The sequence below is a fragment of the Thrips palmi genome, unplaced genomic scaffold, assembly GCF_012932325.1.
Source record: "Thrips palmi isolate BJ-2018 unplaced genomic scaffold, TpBJ-2018v1 HiC_scaffold_5, whole genome shotgun sequence".
Taxonomy (NCBI): Eukaryota; Metazoa; Arthropoda; class Insecta; order Thysanoptera; family Thripidae; genus Thrips; species Thrips palmi.
The window spans coordinates 8211974-8232962 of record NW_023144632.1 but is presented as its reverse complement, the minus strand read 5'-3'; the positions used below and the strand labels follow the sequence as shown (position 1 = coordinate 8232962).

Below are 20989 nucleotides of genomic sequence, written 5' to 3'. Positions count from 1 at the left end.
TTGATTTAAATTAAAAAAAACAGCTTGCGTGGTAATGGTGGCGCGCTTACGAACACTCGCGGTGGTTGATTGATTTTAAGATTATCAAGCGAGCCTGCAACCCTGCCTTGTCAATTTATGATTTTTATGTTTTATGCTTTAATATAGTGGTTGTATTTTGTTGTGAGTGCGTTATCTGGGGTATGGTAGAGGCTGTTTTCTTTAGCGCTCGCAGCCGCGCATCAAGACCACTCAACCGGTTTCTCTATATCTGCGTTTAAATCCTCAAAATAGCTCATTAAATCCTATAGTATTTACGTGCTGAAATGTTTTAAGACCAGATTCGTCTCAAACACAGTCTACTAGTCTGGTTAACCAGCTTATGTTGTAACATAACCTCTCCCGAGTCTTTGGTCAGGCAACACGGGGTTTCCGTACGTAGAGACCGTACTTGGCTACACAGCTTGACCGACCCTGACGTAGCTTGTGTTTGAGCAGCCCAGAGATGTCTTATCTTCACCAAGACATTGCTTCATTTATGTTATTGATTATGGTGGTTTTATTTAATGTTTTTGGAATTTTGAAGTTCAAAACTACTCAGGATCTTAGCAAATTCAATTTTGTAAACTCGGCCAACATGTCAATTTAGTGTAAATTGTGTGCTTTGATTTAACTTGATGTCCGACATCAAGATGCCAATGTTAATTTAGAAAAAAAACTTTGAAGAGTCGAGTGCAGAATGAAATACAAGTAGTTGTTATAATTATAGTTGGTTGTCTTTGTTATTATCTGTAGCAGCACTCAAGAATCTTAAAATACTGTGTTTCAGTTCTAATGGTCCGTAGGCGGTCCAAAACTGGTCCCTCCAGAATGTGGCAACCGTCCTCAGGTCCTCCGCAACAGGGTGCACCTATGATGCATCATGAAGGCGAGCAGCGTTGGGGCCACCTTGCAGCCAGCGCCTCTCAGCAGCAGGCCCCTACTTGGCGGGCATCCTCTTATCTGCCATCAACAGCAGCCCATCCTGTAAGCTTTGGATGCTTTCTTTCTGAAACCAAATCAACTTTCTGGGTCATTGTGGAGTTTTGGCCTACCAATTTTTTTTTTCAAGAAGCCCTCACTAGGAGAGACTCCCTGTTAAATAATTTTTGCAATCGGACCAAAATTTGGCGACAAGAAACCATTTTTACCCATTTTAGCGCAATTTAAGGTTGAAAATTTCAAAGTGCTAAAATGCTGCTAAATTAAGGTCCCACTTCCCCAAAGCTATTCTTAGATGAAAGAGCATATAAAAGAGTTATTTTGAGCCACTTTTGAGGCAGCTGACTTCATGCGTTACCCCAATCTTTTAACATTATAGGAACTTTACGCAATTATCATATCTCAAATACTCCGACTCAGAACTGGACCAAATCAGGCCCAAAGCATCCTTTATGTAGCCCTAACTATTATCCCAAGTATTCATCAAAAATACATTTCATTTATGGATTCTGGAGTCAACTTTATAATCTTAAGTCTTTGTAACTCGATAAATTAATTGTTTTGGACTCAGATGCATATTTGCTCCATCCTAACAACTCAGATGGGGCTCAAAACAGATTCTTAACTTAAAGTAACTTTCTCTCTTGTAAATAAGCCCAAAACCACCTGGAGGGAGGGGTCAAAATTGCCTCACAACAAATTCCACCCCTTTCCGGCAAAATTCCTAAAATGTTACTCGATTGGGGTAACGCTTAAAGTCAGCTGCCTCCAATGTCGCTTAGACATCTCAAAGGAAGCATTAAAAATCTGTCTTTAGACAAAAGCAATGAAATGACCACCAAAATAAATAAATAATATCTGATGAGACAGGCCCTTTACCTTATGCGGAAAATTATATTTTCAGAGGGGAACCTATGAATTACCCTGTTTTCTTTTGGTGGTCCTTTCATTGCTTATTATTGATTGATTGAACAGGTACAACAGATTTGGACTCCCCACCGCCATGACGGCGACCGGCATTGGGGCGCCCAGCCTGGTGCTGGTGGTGGCTACCAACAGATGCAGCCTGCTCCTGCTACTGGGCATGCTGGTCCGCCGCCATCTGCTACAACTGCCCATTATGACAGCGACCGGCATTGGGGCGCCCAACCTGGTGCTGGTGGTGGCTACCGACAGATGCAGCCTGCTCCTGCTACTGGGCATGCTGGTCCGCCGCCATCTGCTACAACTGCCCATCATGACAGCGACCGGCATTGGGGCGCCCAGCCTGGTGCTGGTGGTGGCTACCAACAGATGCAGCCTGCTCCTGCTACTGGGCATGCTGGTCCGCCGCCATCTGCTACAACTGCCCATCATGACAGCGACCGGCATTGGGGCGCCCAGCCTGGTGCTGGTGGTGGCTACCAACAGATGCAGCCTGCTCCTGCTACTGGGCATGCTGGTCCGCCGCCATCTGCTACAACTGCCCATCATGACAGCGACCGGCATTGGGGCGCCCAACCTGGTGCTGGTGGTGGCTACCAACAGATGCAGCCTGCTCCTGCTACTGGGCATGCTGGTCCGCCGCCATCTGCTACAACTGCCCATCATGACAGCGACCGGCATTGGGGCGCCCAACCTGGTGCTGGTGGTGGCTACCAACAGATGCAGCCTGCTCCTGCTACTGGGCATGCTGGTCCGCCGCCATCTGCTACAACTGCCCATCATGTCGGCGAGCGGCATTGGGGCGCCCAGCCTGGTGCTGGTGGTGGCTACCAACAGCTGCATGAGCCTGCTCCTGCTACTTGGCATGTTGCTGGGCCGCCGCGAGCTGCTGCAACTGCCCATCATGACGGCGACCGGCATTGGCGCGACCTACCTGGTGGTGTTGGTAGCTACCATCAGCTGCACGAGCCTGCTCCTGCTACTGGGCATGCTGGTCCGCCGCCATCTGCTACAACTGCCCATCATGACGGCGACCGGCATTGGGGCGCCCAACCTGGTGCTGGTGGTGGCTACCAACAGATACAGCCTGCTCCTGCTACTGGGCATGCTGGTCCGCCGCCATCTGCTACAACTGCCCATCATGTCGGCGAGCGGCATTGGGGCGCCCAGCCTGGTGCTGGTGGTGGCTACCAACAGCTGCATGAGCCTGCTCCTGCTACTGGGCTTGTAGCTGGGCCGCCGCGTGCTGCTACAACTGCCCATCATGTCGGCGAGCGGCATTGGGGCGCCCAGCCTGGTGCTGGTGATGGCTACCAACAGCTGCATGAGCCTGCTCCTGCTACTGGGCTTGTAGCTGGGCCGCCGCGTGCTGCTGCAACTGCCCATCATGTCGGCGAGCGGCAGTGGGGCGCCCAGCCTGGTGCTGGTGGTGGCTACCAACAGACCCGGGTGGAAAGATCTGTAATTTTTTCTGTACTTGTAAAGTGCAACTTAACTCAGTTTAAGACTGCAGGACAACTATTGAACGTCTCGAGATGAAGTGAAGTAAATCTATTCTTTCTGAGTTTAAACTGTTTGCAAAACAATGGTAGTCAGACTGCAGATGGATCAATGCAGTTTCAGTGCAGTTAAACTACAGTAAACTACACTTAGAGTGTAGTTTTTTAGTGAAACTACAGTTTGACTGCAGTTTGAATACAGATATTCTGGTAGTATTTTCGAACACTGCAGTTTCGGTTGCAGTTTCGACCCTAATTAAAAGTAGGGTCGCAAGTGTATGCGACAATTATAATGGTAGCTGTAGTTGCGAGTATAGTGTTCAAATTTCAATCGCAAAATTAAAAAAATTTTTTTTTTCCTTTTTTGGGAAGCTTTTTTGAACCCCGTCGCCTCTCATTCTGTAGAGAAACTGTTTTTCGATGTTGAAGTTGTTGGACTTGGGCGGTACTCGATCGTCGGTCCTTTGGGTTGCGAGTCAGGTGTGTTATCCACTACGCTGGCAAGCGGGCATGCGAGCTGCTGCATCCGACCTGGACCACATGATAAGGCGTTCTGGGGGCACACCGGTCGGATGGTGCAGTTTAACTGCAGTTTCATTGCAGTTTTACAATAGATTTTTTGCACTCGATCCTTATCCACATCGTTTTTCTTCGCCATTGTCATCCTTTAAGTGACGTCCACCGTGTGCCGGTAAGGCAGAAATTTTTCGAAAAAAAGGGGTTGGTAAAAAATGACAGAGTAGCTAATTTCTGTTTTGTTGCGGGGTTGTTTTCGTTTCCACGGGAAAACAAGACAAAATTGGAAACCCCGTAAGAACCCCCAAAAAACTACTGCAGTCGATTGACGTTCCCATCTAACTTTGGGGTCTGCAAATCTTGTACGCAATACGAAACTGAAACCTAAGAATAATATTTTTGCAATTCAATCAATAATCGAAAAAGCACCTTTAAAGTATACTGGATATGTGCAAAAACTAATGCAGAAAAGAGCACAGTTGCGACTGAGCTTGGAACGTAGAGATAAACTGCAGCCAAACCGATAAAATTCTAAATGAAACTACTGTATAGTTTCCCCGTCTAAATTACGTTTGGGAAAATGCAGACAGAAGCAAGTTAAACTTAAAATTGAGTCATCGTTTGAAGTCTAGTGAGGAGTCTAAACGAAACTTCTTTGGGAAAGTACATCCAACGCATTCCTAACTACTTTTCCCGACTGCGGTCCAAAATTAAAAAAAATCTTTGGTTTTTCTCATTTTGACTGCTATAAGAATTGCAGTTTGGGCACTCAGTCTACGACTACAGTCCAGACTAGTCAAAACTAAACTTCTTTCCACCCGGGGTGCAGCCTGCTCCTGCTACTGGGCAAGGTGGGCCGCCGCCATCTGCTACAACTGCCCATCAAGCCGGTGAGCGGCATTGGGGCGCCCAGCCTGGTGCTGGTGGTGGCTACCAACAGATGCAGCCTGCTCCTGCTACTGGGCAAGGTGGGCCGCCGCCATCTGCTACAACTGCCCATCAAGCCGGTGAGCGGCATTGGGGCGCCCAACCTGGTGCTGGTGGTGGCTACCAACAGATGCAGCCTGCTCCTGCTACTGGGCAAGGTGGGCCGCCGCCATCTGCTACAACTGCCCATCATGACGGCGACCGGCATTGGGGCGCCCAACGTGGTGCTGGTGGTGGCTACCAACAGATGCAGCCTTCTCCTGCTACTGGGCATGCTGGTCCGCCGCCATCTGCTACAACTGCCCATCAAGCCGGTGAGCGGCATTGGGGTGCCCAACCTGGTGCTGGTGGTGGCTACCACCAGGAACAGCCTGCTCCTGCTACTGGGCATGCTGGGCCGCCGCCATCTGTAGCCCATGACCACCATGACGGGGAGGGCCGGTGGAGCCCTGAACCGAGTGAATGCCTCCAGCAGCCTCTGCAGCATCCGGGGCCATCTGCAGCACCAGAACGAACTGGAGGCGTCAAGAGAAGAAAGGTAATTGACTGGTGCATTGATCAAATTGAAGGGGCCTTTACCTTTCTTCTAGATAAATGGTCACTATGCTCACCTAAGCTACTAGGAATGTTCTCTGTTTCGCCTCTTTCAACCACATACATGCTCGTGACAATTTTTCAAAAATTCAAGCGTACAGTCTTCATGCATTTGCATTTTTGAATCAGGGCTGGGACAGATACTTTATATTTTTACCTAGGTACAGTTATGGGTACCAAAAAAGTACCTAGGTAAAGTACCCAGGTACTTTTTAACTAGCCCTGTTTTGAATAATGCATTCAATTACTCTTTCCGTTTTACCAGTGCATGTTTTCAGTGTCAATGCCTATACCATGATCATAAATAACTATACATACATCAATGTATAAATAAATCTCACCACATTTTGCTAAACAAGCTGCCGTTATGTCTTATTGTTTGTGTGTTGTTACTTATCAAATATATATTGCTTGCATTCTTTTCACCTTTGGTCTTCTTTACATATCTTGAAATTTTTTTGATCTCAGGTTGTTCTTTCTAAAACGGAAGACGATGAAGATGAGGAAGAATACGATGATGACGGCTTAGATGATGAGGATGATGACGATGAGCCCACTCGAATGGTCAAAGGTGACAGCTCTAACTGCGGGGCAATTTATCTGCCTGATTTAAACAAAGTAAGTCCTTACATTGTAAGTAGCAATCAATTACACTTGTGCTGTTAAGTTGGACTGCACCGTAGTATCACAATATGATAAGCCCTCTGTGCTGTTTTCTGATGAATGGATTGTAGTACGACAATACTTCTGCCAAGTAATTGATTGTATCTTTGTCGCATTTGTGGTAGCCTAATTGTGCTTTAAATCAATAAGATCCAAGCAGTATTCTTACAACCAATTTTTTAGTTTGTAAAGATTGCATGTTGTTGTTTCTAAACAGATAATTTGTTATCTTTCCCTGACTAGAATTTTTAATAAAACCAAAAGGTTGTTTATTGATGGATTTTCCATTCAGACATCAAAGCAACTGTCAGAATTTAACAACATCCCTGTAGGTGATTGTGTTAAATATTCAAGTGGATTTTTAACATTCATGATATTTTCTGTGCAGCCTGATGATGTCGTCTCCACCAAAAAGGGCAAAGGGAAGGCCCCAGCCCCAGCTGCAAAAAATTGTACGGATCCAAGAACCTTACTTGCTGTATTGGTATTTATCTTGTAAACTTATCAATGTGGTTCAATGGTTACAGCTAAGAAACCTGCCAAAGCACGTGGAGTCAGCAAGGCGAAGATGGCTGCCCTAAGGGACGAGGCTGAGAAATTCTATCAAAATCCTTCAGAGGAGAAAAAACCACCGAAAAAGAGGACTCTTCGATCTTCCAAATATGAAGAAGGTTAGTAGAAGGATAATTTCTGAACTAACTTTGATAAAAGGGTGTAACAGATTAGTCAATAGCAATAACCAAAAGAAGTTTGGGTAGTCATTAATTGCAGTTTATTAAAATATTATTTAGAATTTTTAACACTGGTTAGTATTTTGTAAATTAGACAAGTATGGCAATTACTTGGTCCTGTTCAGAGCAAATGCCTTGTCTTCATGCCTTCCTTAATCTTCCTTTCAAAATCTGAAGGGGTAAAGCAGCTCAAAGAACTACAAAATAAATATCTTGAGTGCGAGAAGTGTCATTCACAATGAATGACGCTGGGATAACCAAATACCTCCCTTTGTTTATTGTTGTCATGACTTCTAATTCACTACCATCATTTTAGAAATTTAATAGTTCCCGTTTAACACACAGGGGACTATTCTGATCCAGCAGATGAAATGGAACCCTTTGAGGACAATTGATGATCAAAATCTAAATAATGTGAGTTCATAAAATTTTGTTTTCTTGCCTTCAGCTGGTCCCAGTCAGTCTTCTAGACTTGCATCACTTTCAATAATAGAAGCAAGAGTGGCATCCAATTTGAAAGAAGCTTACAAGCGATGTCAAAACTCAGAGTATCAAGACGAAATAAATGAGCTGAAAAGCAAGGGGCTTCTGCCAGAGGGATTCCGTCCTGTCTCTCCCCTTTTCCACGAAGGGGGGGAGAAGATGTTTAATGAGTAAAAGGTACATAGAGGTTATTCTGGAAGAGAAAAGCGGGTTCCACTTGTAAGCTATCTTTAAAACTGGATGCTGAATGAATTGTCTTGGCCAATTACATTAATTTTGATTACATCTTTTCTAAAAATTAGTGACATTTCATGTTTGCTTGCTTTCTCTTGGGACATCTGAAAACTTTATTTGGTTCACTGTCTGCAATATTCACTAGCAAGTTCCAAATGTTTCTTTTTGATGGTTTAACTTAAAGAGGTCGTGCTTTTAAAGTTACATGTTTTCCTCCTTTTAAAAATACATTAGTTGCAAAGTTTCTTTTAATGTCAATCAGGCTTAAAGAATGAATTTCATGTGGTGTGTAAAAGTATCTGGAGTAGCAACTCTGTTAACAATGATGGAAGTAGGATTGAACTTATCATCAAGTTATGAAACCTGTCGGTTCTTCTATCTTTGTGTTTAGAACCAGAAACCCACAAAGCCAATGAGACTGGCGACGTTATAATTATTTTGACCTCAAACATCGCCTCTGATCCCCAATGAGACACATGTAAACATTATTTGGTGTGAAAGTAGTTTGTAGTTAGTAAATTGACGTCTTTAGAACAGGTACTCAGTAGAGCCTTTTGTTCATGTTCAGGCAGTGTCACTTTTGTTAGCATTGCAATTTTATATATCTGTAACTTTGGGTATGGGTTCAGTTCCTTATGCATTAAAAGCCTCTTTATAATGCTTCAATTATCATGTTTACTTTCAGATTCTCCATGCCACCAGGGATTTGAAGAACCTAACTTGAGTAAACAAGTCACCTGTCAAGAAGTGGATGAAGATTGTCCAGTGTGCCTGGAAGAAGTACTTAAGCCGCCATACAAATGTAAGAAGTGTCGCAAAGATATGTGCACATTCTGCATATTAGAATGGTTAAAAGTAGGAAACTGTTGTCCTTGTTGTAAAGTTCCAATTAATGTCATAGAAATTCCTAACATTATACCGCAACGTCACATTTCAAAGTAGATTAGTATACAGTGCATCCCTTGCGAACTGTGTCCTGCCTAAACCAGGGATGTACTGTATTTTTCCACACAATGTTTTTTTAACTTCCATTTCTTTTAAATTGTTTTCTACTTCAATTCTTATCAATAATTTTCTACATGTAATTCCATACAATTATTTTCTACTTTCCTACATTCAATTTTTAGGTATCAGTGGAACCTGATATTTTGTATCTGTATTTTCTTGTGCTTGGAGCTTTGACTTCTTAAATGTTGAGTTTGTACATCAAAAGTTCCATTTAGATATGTTTTTTCTTTATTGACATAACATTTGACGTTATTACACTTATTGGCAAGTAAAATCAGTAAGGATTGTAAAATAGCAGATGCAAAAATGAAAGTAATGAACAATAAAACGAATAAAAAAATAACTGACATGGTCATACTGGTGGGAAAGAAATTGCCCTTTCTCTTATAAGGTAACATTCAGCATTCGCAGATAAACCGAGGATCATCAAGGGAACTGGGAAGTGCAGGGTGCACACCTGGAACAATAAGAAGCATAGTCAGTCAAACCAAAAGCAACTTTGGAACCTCCCTAACATGAAGGAAAACTAGGAGTCGGTGAGGGAAAACACACAGGGTAACTTAAGAAGAGGTCAGAGAAGCCACGCAACATACTTGTTCTGAGATTTGGATCAATTTCTTTTAAAAATCCATTCACTTCCTTGCTTTGATGATAAGCCCCTAAAGGCAACATCTTTCAATGAGTGACATTGAGAAAGAAAAGCAAGAATGCAAAATAGGTAAATGCAGAAAAAGTCCATACCATCTCACAAACACACCAAAGAAGAGCCCTCTTACCTCTTTGCTTCCACCCACAGGAATGAAACAGCCTCAGACCAGAGAGTAGTTAAATTGTTGACTGAAGGTAGTGGTCCTTTTCCTCTGCTTGCTTACAAGAGGGCAGCACATTGTCACACTGCAGGCCTAGGAAAAACAGAAACAAAGATGCAGTTAAAACTAATCAGAATTACCAACTATTGCTAAGGAAATTTCAGCAAAATAATGCAGACATTCCAGGACCTAATAGGTACATATGAAGACTTGGTGTAAATTGGATTTAGTCTTTACCTCAGTTCCATGCAGTCAGCAGACTACAACATCTCCAATGATCCACTTCCTTCCGCACGCAGACAAAGCCACAAATTGAAAGTAGTTCCTCATCCATGGCCGGTTAGCAGGGTGACTTTGGCAGCAGCCTGATGACGTAAAAGCAAACATCTGAGAGGTCTGTTGCAGTTCAAAAAATAATTGATCACACAACACAACACATTTAGTGCATACGTTTTAAATGATAGACCAGCCAAAATGCATCAAACCCAAATAAAAATTATGACATGACACCCCACGGACTAGAATAGAAAGGAAAGTGAGACAGGCTTTTGACATGAATATCAGCACCCATTTCAAAACTCGAATTTACTAGTTGAGTACTTAAAACAGTATCGATGGAAATTCCACCATAAAGTTAGGATGAAACCAAAGAACTGTTTGCATCGGGCCCGTACACTCAACAAGGGCTGCAGTCTATCGAGTAGGGCTGAAAGGCAGGGGATGAAAAAGGAACACCGGGAAGGCGGAGGAGGAGGAAGGGGAGAAGAAGTAGAAAGATAAGAACTGTTTGAAGAACAGTTTGAATTGGAAACACTTCTCCATTTCACCTTGAAATGGTCAAACGGATGAGTGCAATATTTGTACCTTACCAGAACTGCAGGCTCTGCTTCTGCCGCCAGCTCAAGGAACTCCAACACTGATTATCAGCAACTGCTCTGCCGGAGGCTCCATCATGGGTCTGAAGGCGAATCTGGTGAAAAGCCTGTTAAAAAATAATAACAGATATCAGTGGGGGAGATCTAAGTTCTTGGACAACACACCCACACATATTCAATCACATTCTGCTCTCAGAAAGTGTAAGCAGTGCCAAGGCGCCCATGTTAGACTTGGGGCGCGCAAAGAATTCCAAGAAAATTGAAAGCCTCGTTCAATCAATTCGTTCATAGTGTCCATTGCAATGTTGAAACCACCGCATACCAAGACAGAACTGAAAACATACATCCTGCCCCTCAACTTGTTTATTCTGAACAATGGTGCACAAGCAATCCTTGGAGGCATGACCAGCTGATCGCTGGAATATTTCCAATCAACCGCAGCCTGCATTCGGATGAGAATACAGTGATGGGTACAGTTTTCCCTCTCACAAACACTACATCCAAATTAAAAACGAGTGTCTTCACTGGTAACTGTCATTGCATGTGAAAGATATACACCACATCCTAAACACCAGTTAAACACCACTTTCGACAGTATAACTGGCCATTCTTGCATACCTGCAAGAGAGACAGTATCGGAGTATGGTAGACGTGTACTGCAGTCAGACAAGGCAAGCAGGATCTGACTAAATTTCAAATCCTGAAACATAACAACGAGGAGAGGGACGAAGTGGATGTGACAACCAATTGAGACAAAATTGTGGAGACCTCCATAATACTGAAAAACAAACATAAACATCCATTGAAGAAGATCCGACAACGAGCAGTTTCTGCTAGGCAGCCCCACATTATGATAAGAAACCAGCATGCGGAGCAGTATCAAGTCACGCTGATAAACTTTCACAGCAGACCTTGGTAATGGAAAATTCAAAGCCTTCTTCAACCAATCTGTACACAATGTCCTTGTGCGCACTTCAATTGACCATTATCACTTAGCGTAAATGACACCTGAACCATTACATATGCCAAATAAAAATAATCTTTTCAAGGTATCCATCGGTTTTAAATAAATACAAATCAATACAAACATTTGGTACAAACAAATTTAAAATTTGACACTCACGGCCAAGAATTTACAAGTTGCTCTTGTTCTATATGAGAACTCGACATTGAAGTAAATGTAGGATTGATTGAATCGCAGACACTACCTTTAGTAAGAGCGGTGATTGATCCATTTTCAGAACAGCCAACAGTAGATAGGAGGCAGTACACAAATACTTGCTTTGAGTCTAGAAGCCAATATTGGCATACATAATTCAGTTGAAATAAATGACTGGAGAGTAAGTTGACCTGTTACAAAGAAAAACCTATTAATACTTGAGTATCAAACAGAACAATAAAATGAATGGGAAAAGCAATTTCATGTTTACCTGGACGATTTGATGTGAAAGGAAAACTGACCCTTTGGAATTGTAGTAATGCCTCAAGCACTTTGAGGAACTGCAAAAAATAAAGACAAACAATAAGATGAAAACCACACCAATAAAACTCTAAGAGAATACAAGGAAATAAAATAAAGAGTAATGGGAAGACATTAGCATCTACACAAAAGCCAATAGTTATTAAAGTTACGCTGAATGTTTCTGTCCAACACAATAACTGGACACTGTCATATACATTGAGCTAAAAATGAGGGAAGACAGGAACTGCTTCACCGAACATAGATTCATCCCAAACATTTCATTAAGGTTCATTAACGTGAACTTTTAGAGGAAAAAAAAGGTAAAGTTGAAACCATTAAGAATTATTATTCAATCAATTTGATTGTCATCAAACCCAAATAAAAGTTATGACATGACACGCCACTGACTAGAATAGAAAGGAAAGTGAGACAGGCTTCTGACATGAATATCAGCACCCATTTCAAAACTCGAATTTACTAGTTGAGTACTTAAAACAGTATCGATGGAAATTCCACCATAAAGTTAGGATGAAACCAAAGAACTCTTGGCATCGGGCCCGTAGACTCAACAAGAACTGTTTGAAGAACAGTTTGAATTGGAAACACTTCTCCATTTCACTTTGAAATGGTCAAACGGATGAGTGCAATATTTGTACCTTACCGAAACTGCAGGCTCTGCTTCTGCCGCCAGCTCAAGGAACTCCAACACTGATTATCAGCAACTGCTCTCCGGAGGCTCCATCATGGGTCTGAAGGCGAAACTGGTGAAAAGCCTGTTAAAAATAATAACAGATATCAGTGCGCAAGATCTAAGTTCTTGGAAAACACACCCACACATATTCAATCACATTCTGCTCTCAGAAAGCGTAAGCAGTGCCAAGGCGCCCATGTTAGAAGACGCTGTGTAAGACGGATCAATGTGAAAATGCTTCTCAATTGATCTGGGATACCAATGGGAACTTGGAATGATATGAAATACAGAGCCAACCTGTTTGGTGTGGCCATACATTTCATTTCAAGTGTTCAACGCTCAAAAGGGCACGTTAGTTTGGGCATGCTGAGGATAACTTAGTGGTGGTGAAGGACAGGGAGGTTAAGGCCATTGCGTACAACCCGATAAAGCTGCGAGTAGCTACCAAAGCAGATCATGCACGACATGCCTGCCTGCCTCTTTGCCGACATGTCGTCAAAAATAAGAGGAGGAGGAGGAAAATGAAAAAAGTTGTTGAAACGTACAAACCCAGGTGATAGGGTTAATAGAGAAACTTGCCGCTCTCACAGTTAAGTAATCGGCCAATTTCAGGACCTCAAACGAAAGGTGCCCATGATTCGTACACACAGACTTATTATTATTATTATTTTAAATCGCGCTGTTTGATTTGATAATAATGATATGGAGAGGTTTCTGCTTCGGCAAACAGCCACAACAATAACAACAACACAGCAGCGCAAAATACAACATGGCGCTGCCGGATGCCGGGAAGAGATGGCTTTTCGGTCATTACAATTACATTCTTAAATCTCCACGGTACGCGTTTAAATTTTTATTTTTGGATACACATAATACATTTGATACACGCTTTTCATAGCTGTATTACCTGTAGTGGTATTTCTTTTAAAATGATTGCCTGGGCCTCAGAACCATCGATATATCGATTCCGCCAACTCTCAATCTCAGCCAAACGGCCAAACGGCAAGTCAAAACAGGCCACCCCATATTGTTGTGACGCTTGGAAAAGTTCCTTTGATTGTGAGCCAAACCGTATGAAATGTTTGATTTATCTTGCCAATGATTTGACTGTGCACACCTTAACAACAAGAAGCGAACATTCGGCTTTCCAGTGCAAACGAGCGTTTCGTCATTTGAAAATGACGGTTGAGACCTGTTGCAACGGACTTCATCTCTCCCTCTTATTCTGCTACAACGCGGACTTATCAGTACTGGTGAGCCATCTTTTCTTTAAATTCCTTCTTTCCTTGTTGAAATTATGAGTGTGCGACAATGTTTTCACGAACAGAGCACTTGTTAATCTGACCTAACCTCTTAACCTCTTGCTGCAATGTTCTTACTCAAAGTGTTCGTTAAAAAAAGGAAGTGCGGTTCTATTGCCATCCATTTTTCAGCAGGTTGACTCCATCAAAAACCAAGTGTGACTTCCCACTTCAAATCACATCCAGTGCTTTCCATCGTATTGCCGGCCTCTTGTGATAGAGACAGCTTCAGGGGAACATTTTGTCAGGTGTGTGCCGACTAATGTTGAGTATGAATTCGTTTGGTGTCAGAGTGAAGCTCACCAGTCAACTGATTCACATGTCACCTTTAGAATCAGCCCCAGTGATTGAATCAGCTCAATCCTCTTAAACTCCATTGCGAAACCCTGCCACTGATGCTTGGGTGTGACAGACGAGCGAATCCTGCTGTTGCTTCTAAACACATTTGTGTAGTGTGGTTTCTCAAGTGCCTCTTCTCCTTTCAAACCACTCCTAGCCTCCTATAACCCTTTTCATAATTTTTTAATTTCCAGGACTCGACAAATGAGTTGTCAGGGAACGAAGTTTTGTGACAGCATTTTCATCGGAGCCAGCTGCAGCTGCAAGACCTTAGACGACAAACAAGCACTACCACTGCCAAGAAAAACATCTGCACGACTACCTGACTGCATGAAAGGTAACGGAACACTTTTCTCAAGGGGCTCATTTCTTTTTATTTCGACAACTCTTGCTCAGTTACTTTTCAATTTTCAGGACTCGACAATGGAGCCACCAGGGAAGGAAGTTTTGTGACAGCATGTTCATTGGAGCCAGCTGCAAGACCTGAGATGACAAACAAGCACCACCACTGCCAAGAAGAACATCTGCACGACTACCTGCCTATTGCGGTGATGTGTGCTACACAAGTGCACCTGTGTTGATCTATCTGCTTTTACTGTAGACATGAAAGGTAACGGAACACTTTTCTCAAGGGGCTCATTTCTTTTTATTTCGACAACTCTTGCTCAGTTACTTTTCAATTTTCAGGACTCGACAATGGAGCCACCAGGGAAGGAAGTTTTGTGACAGCATGTTCATTGGAGCCAGCTGCAAGACCTGAGATGACAAACAAGCACCACCACTGCCAAGAAGAACATCTGCACGACTACCTGCCTATTGCGGTGATGTGTGCTACACAAGTGCACCTGTGTTGATCTATCTGCTTTTACTGTAGACATGAAAGGTAACGGAACACTTTTCTCAAGGAGCTCTTTTCTTTTTATTTCGACAACTCTTGCTCAGTTATTTTTCAATTTTCAGGACTCGACAATTGAGCCATCAGGGAGGAAAGTTTTGTGACAGCATTTTCATCGGAGCCAGCTGCAAGACCTGAGATGACAAACAAGCACTACCACTGCCAAGAAGAACATCTGCACGACTACCTGCCTATTGACTGCTTCTCAAGTCTTCATGGCAATTGCTGTGCTGAAGCGTAGAAGTAGGTGAATTGAGTGACGTTGAGGTAAGGTTCATCTTCATGATCTTTTAGTTTATTGGGTCAGCAGGACCGCTATAGGCCTATGCATGCTCGTCCGACCGGGGTGAGCCAGTCCGCCGTGAGACCAGGGGCCGGTCCAGGCCAAGCCTCCATCGTCCCGGGAAGGTGAGAGCGTGGCCGCCGTGCGCCCTGGGGCCGGCCTGAGCCATGCCACACCCATCTCGGGGGAGGCGAGAGCGTGGGCTTTCGCGAGCCCTGGGGCCGGCGAGGGCCAAGCCACCCTCATCTCGGGATGGCGAGAGCGTGGCCGTGGCCGCCGTGCGCCCTGGGGCCGGCCTGAGCCATGCCACACCCATCTCGGGGGAGGCGAGAGCGTGGGATTTCGCGAGCCCTGGGGCCGGCGAGGGCCAAGCCACCCGCATCTCGGGATGGCGAGAGCGTGGCCGTGGCCGCCGTGCGCCCTGGGGCCGGCCTGAGCCATGCCACACCCATCTCGGGGGAGGCGAGAGCGTGGGCTTTCGCGAGCCCTGGGGCCGGCGAGGGCCAAGCCACCCTCATCTCGGGATGGCGAGAGCGTGGCCGTGGCCGCCGTGCGCCCCGGGGCCGGCCTGACCCAAGCCTCTTCATCTCGGGACATTGACAGTGGTGCCGGCCACCAGGACGCCGGTCGGTTGTCCTGCGGGGCGGCAAGCCGTACCTGGCAGCCGGCGGGCCCGAAGGCTCCGAGCAGCGGTGAGCGCCTGGACGTCTAGGCAACCCCTTCCGTACGAAAGTCCATGCGGTTGCCTACCAGGCAGGCGTTGTGGGAAGTGTGGTCGCCGGGAGCCCTGGGTCCGGCCTGAGGCCGGCCGGAGCCAAGACACCCCAATTTGAGAGATTGTACCTGCGTACCGTACTTAGATACCATCTCTTGCACTCTTGCAAGAAAAGCCTACATCCCTTAACTTAGATGTTGCTTCCCGAAGGTGGTGTGGGATTGAGTTAGCATGTTACCTAATAACTCTTCCGCATGTCCTCTCTTGCGTGTTCGCACGAAGGGCACTGGCATTGCCAATCGATAACTTCACCCCCCGCCGCCTGGCAAGTAAGCCGCCTGGTGGCTTTATGATGAAGTCGAATGGTGGTAGGTAAGCGACGACGTGGTCCTGGAGACGGTGGAGACTTCACCTTTACAAACTCAATTGTGTAATGCAAATTGTAAACGGTGGCGCACCGACGGTTGTACTTGCGTAGTCTACATACATTGCTGATGGAACACCACTGCGGCAATGAGTAGTTCACCGAAGTGGACTTACGTGCCAGAGGCGGCTTGGGGGGGGGGGAGGTAGCCCTTTTTGCCTACTGACAGGGGCAAAGAAGCACGTTTTGCCTACCTTTCAGAAGTGTTGAGACTGCAAACTCTGCACTTCCTAGTGTGGAGTACAAAGTCCACGTTTGGTTTCACAGAGTTGTAGGAGCCCATCATAGGGACTGCATCCATTGAAAAACTAAATTCAAATGATTTGTTGTTTGAAAGTTAATAAATTTTAATAAAGAATATAAACTGAATTCTCTTTTCTTTCCTATGTTTGACCCACATTCTTGGTTCACTCCTCAAGAGGGTATAAAACAAGAAGAAGAGCCCCAGCTTCATCATCTGAAAACCATGAACAACATACACCTCTGAACCACTGTCCGTTTGATCACCTCTTACCTAGTTGTTGTGCCCGAGCGAACCGCATTCAGCTCGAACAATGCGGCAGGTCACCACCCGCACAAGGTGCACTTGTTCCTTCAATTGCTGCTATCGTCAAGGCACAAAGATCGGACTTTGGCCCCATTGTAGGCATGCCTGCAACTCCACGAAGGCGCCCAGCTGACCGTGAGCCCTGCGGCCGGTCCTGGAGCCGCCCGAGCCACACCTGCATTTCCAGGGGCTTGATGAATGTAACCTGTTGGCCGTGAGCCCTGCCCTGCGGCCGGTCCTGGAGCCTCCCGAGCCACAACTGCATTTCCAAGGGCTTGATGAAGGCAACCAGTTGACCGTGAGCCCTGCGGCCGGTCCTGGAGCCGCCCGAGCCACACCTGCATTTCCAGGGGCTTGATGAAGGCACCCAGCTGACCGCGAGCCCCCTGCGGCCGGTCCTGGAGCCGCCCGAGCCACACCTGCATTTCCAGGGGCTTAGAGAAAGTAACCAGTTGACCGTGAGCCCTACGGCCGGTCCTGGAGCCGCCCGAGCCACACCTGCATTTCCAGGGGCTTGATGAATGTAACCTGTTGACCGTGAGCCCTGCGGCCGGTCCTGGAGCCGCCCGAGCCACGCCTGCATTTCTAGGGGCTTAGAGAAAGTAACCAGTTGACCGTGAGCCCTGCGGCCGGTCCTGGAGCCTCCCGAGCCACAACTGCATTTCCAAGGGCTTGATGAAGGCAACCAGTTGACCGTGAGCCCTGCGGCCGGTCCTGGAGCCGCCCGAGCCACACCTGCATTTCCAGGGGCTTGATGAAGGCACCCAGCTGACCGCGAGCCCCCTGCGGCCGGTCCTGGAGCCGCCCGAGCCACACCTGCATTTCCAGGGGCTTAGAGAAAGTAACCAGTTGACCGTGAGCCCTACGGCCGGTCCTGGAGCCGCCCGAGCCACACCTGCATTTCCAGGGGCTTGATGAATGTAACCTGTTGACCGTGAGCCCTGCGGCCGGTCCTGGAGCCGCCCGAGCCACGCCTGCATTTCTAGGGGCTTAGAGAAAGTAACCAGTTGACCGTGAGCCCTGCGGCCGGTCCTGGAGCCGCCCGAGCCACACCTACATTTCCAGGGGCTTGATGAAGGCACCCAGCTGACCGTGAGCCCCCTGCGGCCGGTCCTGGAGCCGCCCGAGCCACGCCTGCATTTCCAGGGGCTTGATGAAGGCACCCAGCTGACCGTGAGCCCTGCCCTGCGGCCGGTCCTGGAGCCTCCTCAGCCACACCTGCAACTCCAGGGGATTGTTTCCAGTAGCTTTTACTATATATTGGTTATCATACTGTGTTAATCGTATTAGGAGAAAAATGTTTAGGACAGAAATGATTAGGAGAGGAATATTTAGATGACATGTGTTAGTAGATTATTGTTTAGGCGAATTTATCATTAGGTGAAAAATATGTGTTTAGGAGAAGAGTGCTGCAGAGCATTAGATGAAGTTACTTTAGGAGAACTGGTATCATCTCAGCTGCGCGCCTGCAGGCTGGTACCAAGAAGGAGAGAGAGAGAGAGAGAGCGTCGGGGTGGACGCTGCGGGGCGAGTGAGGTGTCGTGTGGCTTACGACCCTTGTAGCGCCGGGCCCCGCCGGGGGGACCAGCCTGCAGGCCTCTGCACACACGCACTTGTTTCTAACTTGGGGCTTGACAGACGCAAGCAACTTGGGTCGGGCCCGCGGTTGGGCCGCGCCGCATGTAGGCGAGGACAATGGTGACGTTTATTGTTTGCGAAGCCGGCGAAGTCTGGCCGCGACGGCGCCGTTTCGCACGACGACGCCGAGGACGCTGCGCCGCAGCGGCTGTCGCTACTGCTGTGACTACTGGTGTCACTCCTGCCGTCTAACTCTTCTCTCCATCGTTTTTTCTCCACTGCTTCTGTTGCCGTCCATACACTTTGTTGCGGCGTGTTGTTTTATTTTCGACGCGGGCTGCACCGTTCTTCTGGCGCTCACGTCTTTTTTGCCTTTTTGTTGGTCGGACACGCGAGGCGTCCACCCCGACGCTCTCTCTTTCTTCTCTCTCTCTCTCTCTCTCTCTCTCTCTCTCTCTCTCTCTCTCTTTCTTCTCTCTCTCTCTCTCTCTCTCTCTCTCTCTCACACACCACACTCCACACCGTCTATAGACTGGTCTGCCGAACCCGGCCGCACCCCGAACCCTTTAACTCCGCCGCCGCCATGACCAGTCCGGCTCTCGTGCAGTGTGGTGCACGCTAGCCAAAATGAGGCGAACGGTCACAACGACGCCACACTGAGACAGAGGAAGAGAGAGAGAGACAGAGGAGAGAGGGAGAGAGGAAAGAGAGAGAGGAGAGAGAGATAGAGATCGTGGAGGAGTGTGGGTATGGATGTGAATGGGTGAGAGATCGTGAGTGTGGGCGTAGGCACTCTCAAAACCTTACTTAAAACTTCCGTATCTCTCTCTCTCTCTCTGTCTCTCTCTCCTGTCCCTCTGTCTCTCTGTCTCTCTGTCTCTGTCTCTCTTTCTCCTTCCGGTCTCTGCATGCTCTGCCTTTCCCGGCTGTCCCTTGCTCCTCTTTCTTCCCCGAGGCGTTGGATTGGCTACGTGATTCCAAACTCGGCCCAAGCTTGTCCGTCCGTCCGTCCGTCGAGGGCCGCGTCTCTTTGTCGGCGCCGCGGGCCAAAGTTCAAAAAGTTTTAAATCGGAAAGACAAGCACCGGTCGCCGTGCTTCGGGAATTTCATTTCCCACCCGGAAGGGCAGGCACACGGCGAGGGCGGCCGCACTGGGAAAACTATAGCAAGTGAACACGGTTCCTAAAACGGTTCCTGGTTTTTCCTGGAACTCCCTGGAAATCGCTTATACCTAAACTGTAGGCTACCTTGGGAAAGACTGGTCGCTTATTGGCTCGTCCCGTTGTATTTATTGATTTTGGTCTGATCAAATTTTAGCGAGACTTAAGTCCGACCAAAACTTGTCTAGAGGTTTTCAAACTCTGCCCGTTTGACGCGTTCTGACCGCTGCAGCGGTGCGGGGTCGACTTTTGCAGTGCGACGGCCTAGGCTGGGCTGCCCGCGGCGCACTCGGCCTCGGTTTGACCACTAACTTTGAGTAATTTCTTTCCCGGCTGACTGGGGAATTTATGGGTATTGGCTAGCGCGACGCGAGGCCGCGCCCCACCCCAGCCTGCCCCAGCCTCTCGAAGCTGTCCGACCCGCTTCCCCTCCCGCGTCGCGATACTGGGGGAGCTGCAGAGCAGGGCAGATCAGGGTAGAGCAGCAGCGCGGAGCAGCGCGCGCTCCTCATAGCCACGGTAAAGTGACCTCGAACGCGTCGGAGAGGCTCGGCTCGAGGACGTAGTGCGGCTTGGCGTGCCTGTCTCGGCGTAGCACGGCTTGACACGACACTGGAAACTCGAGTCGTCCTCGCTGCAATCAGAAGAAGAATGGGCGAGCCGCGTGCTACCCGAGACAAGGGGAAAGCAGGCCGATGCTCTGCCTCCCCTCGCCACCAGCGCACTGAGACCGCGGCGCCTCCAGGAACGCACGATTCCCGGCAGGCTCCAGGGAAATAGACCCTTTTTTTTTCAGGACGCGTCTGGGAATCGCTGGCGTTGTTTTCGCCGCAGCACTACCGATAGACAGTGGGCCAGAAGTAGGAATTTAAAGCCTGGTAAATTTACTGGTAAAAAACGGTAATTTACCGGTAATTGACGGTAATTGCGTTTTCGCGTTTTCGTTTTTGTTTTCGTTTTTGTTTTCGTTTTTGTTTTCGTTTTTGTTTTCGTTTTTGTTTTCGTTTTTGTTTTAAATTACGGCAAATTACCAATTTTACCGCAAATGACCGTCAGGGTTGAAAATGACCGGTAGTTTTAAAACACTAGCCAGAAGACCGACACAGGCGGCCAAAGCGCTACACGCCTATTGAGCTCCAGAGTCGTTAACAGGACTTGAACCGAACGTAAGTGACCCCGCAAACAAATTCCTCTTTCGAAATGCAATCCATTGGTGGGGTCACACGTTTCAGTTTGAGTCCCATTCAGGTCCCATTCGGGCCCCAGTCTGGGATTTTGGCCGCCTCCGGCTTACTGTGCAGCTCCACCGCAATGGACCCGTTCCGAAATTGCGCCTAGCCTCGTGTAGCGGATGTAGCGGACCACAGGCTC

The 20989-nt window shown here is 47.0% G+C and overlaps 1 protein-coding gene and 1 long non-coding RNA gene across 3 annotated transcripts; both read left to right on the top strand.

Moving 5' to 3' along the window:
* The first annotated feature begins 625 nt into the window (after window positions 1-625).
* Window positions 626-8902, top strand: LOC117651142 (collagen alpha-1(I) chain-like). The gene is made up of 7 exons (XM_034394944.1): window positions 626-1005; window positions 1936-3345; window positions 4729-5364; window positions 5889-6038; window positions 6472-6535; window positions 6611-6754; window positions 8217-8902. Exons 1-7 carry the CDS (start codon window positions 814-816, stop codon window positions 8471-8473), a joined length of 2853 nt encoding a protein of 950 aa, XP_034250835.1. The 5' UTR covers window positions 626-813; the 3' UTR covers window positions 8474-8902.
* Window positions 8903-13487: 4585 nt separating this feature from the next.
* On the top strand, window positions 13488-15405 carry LOC117650479. 2 transcript variants are annotated; one of them, XR_004588038.1, is made up of 6 exons: window positions 13488-13629; window positions 13810-13925; window positions 14211-14353; window positions 14431-14626; window positions 14704-14899; window positions 14977-15405. It is a non-coding gene; the product is annotated as an uncharacterized LOC117650479 (long non-coding RNA). The 2 variants fall into 2 exon arrangements; XR_004588039.1 differs by having other exon boundaries at window positions 13544-13629; window positions 13813-13925.
* Window positions 15406-20989: the final 5584 nt, after the last annotated feature.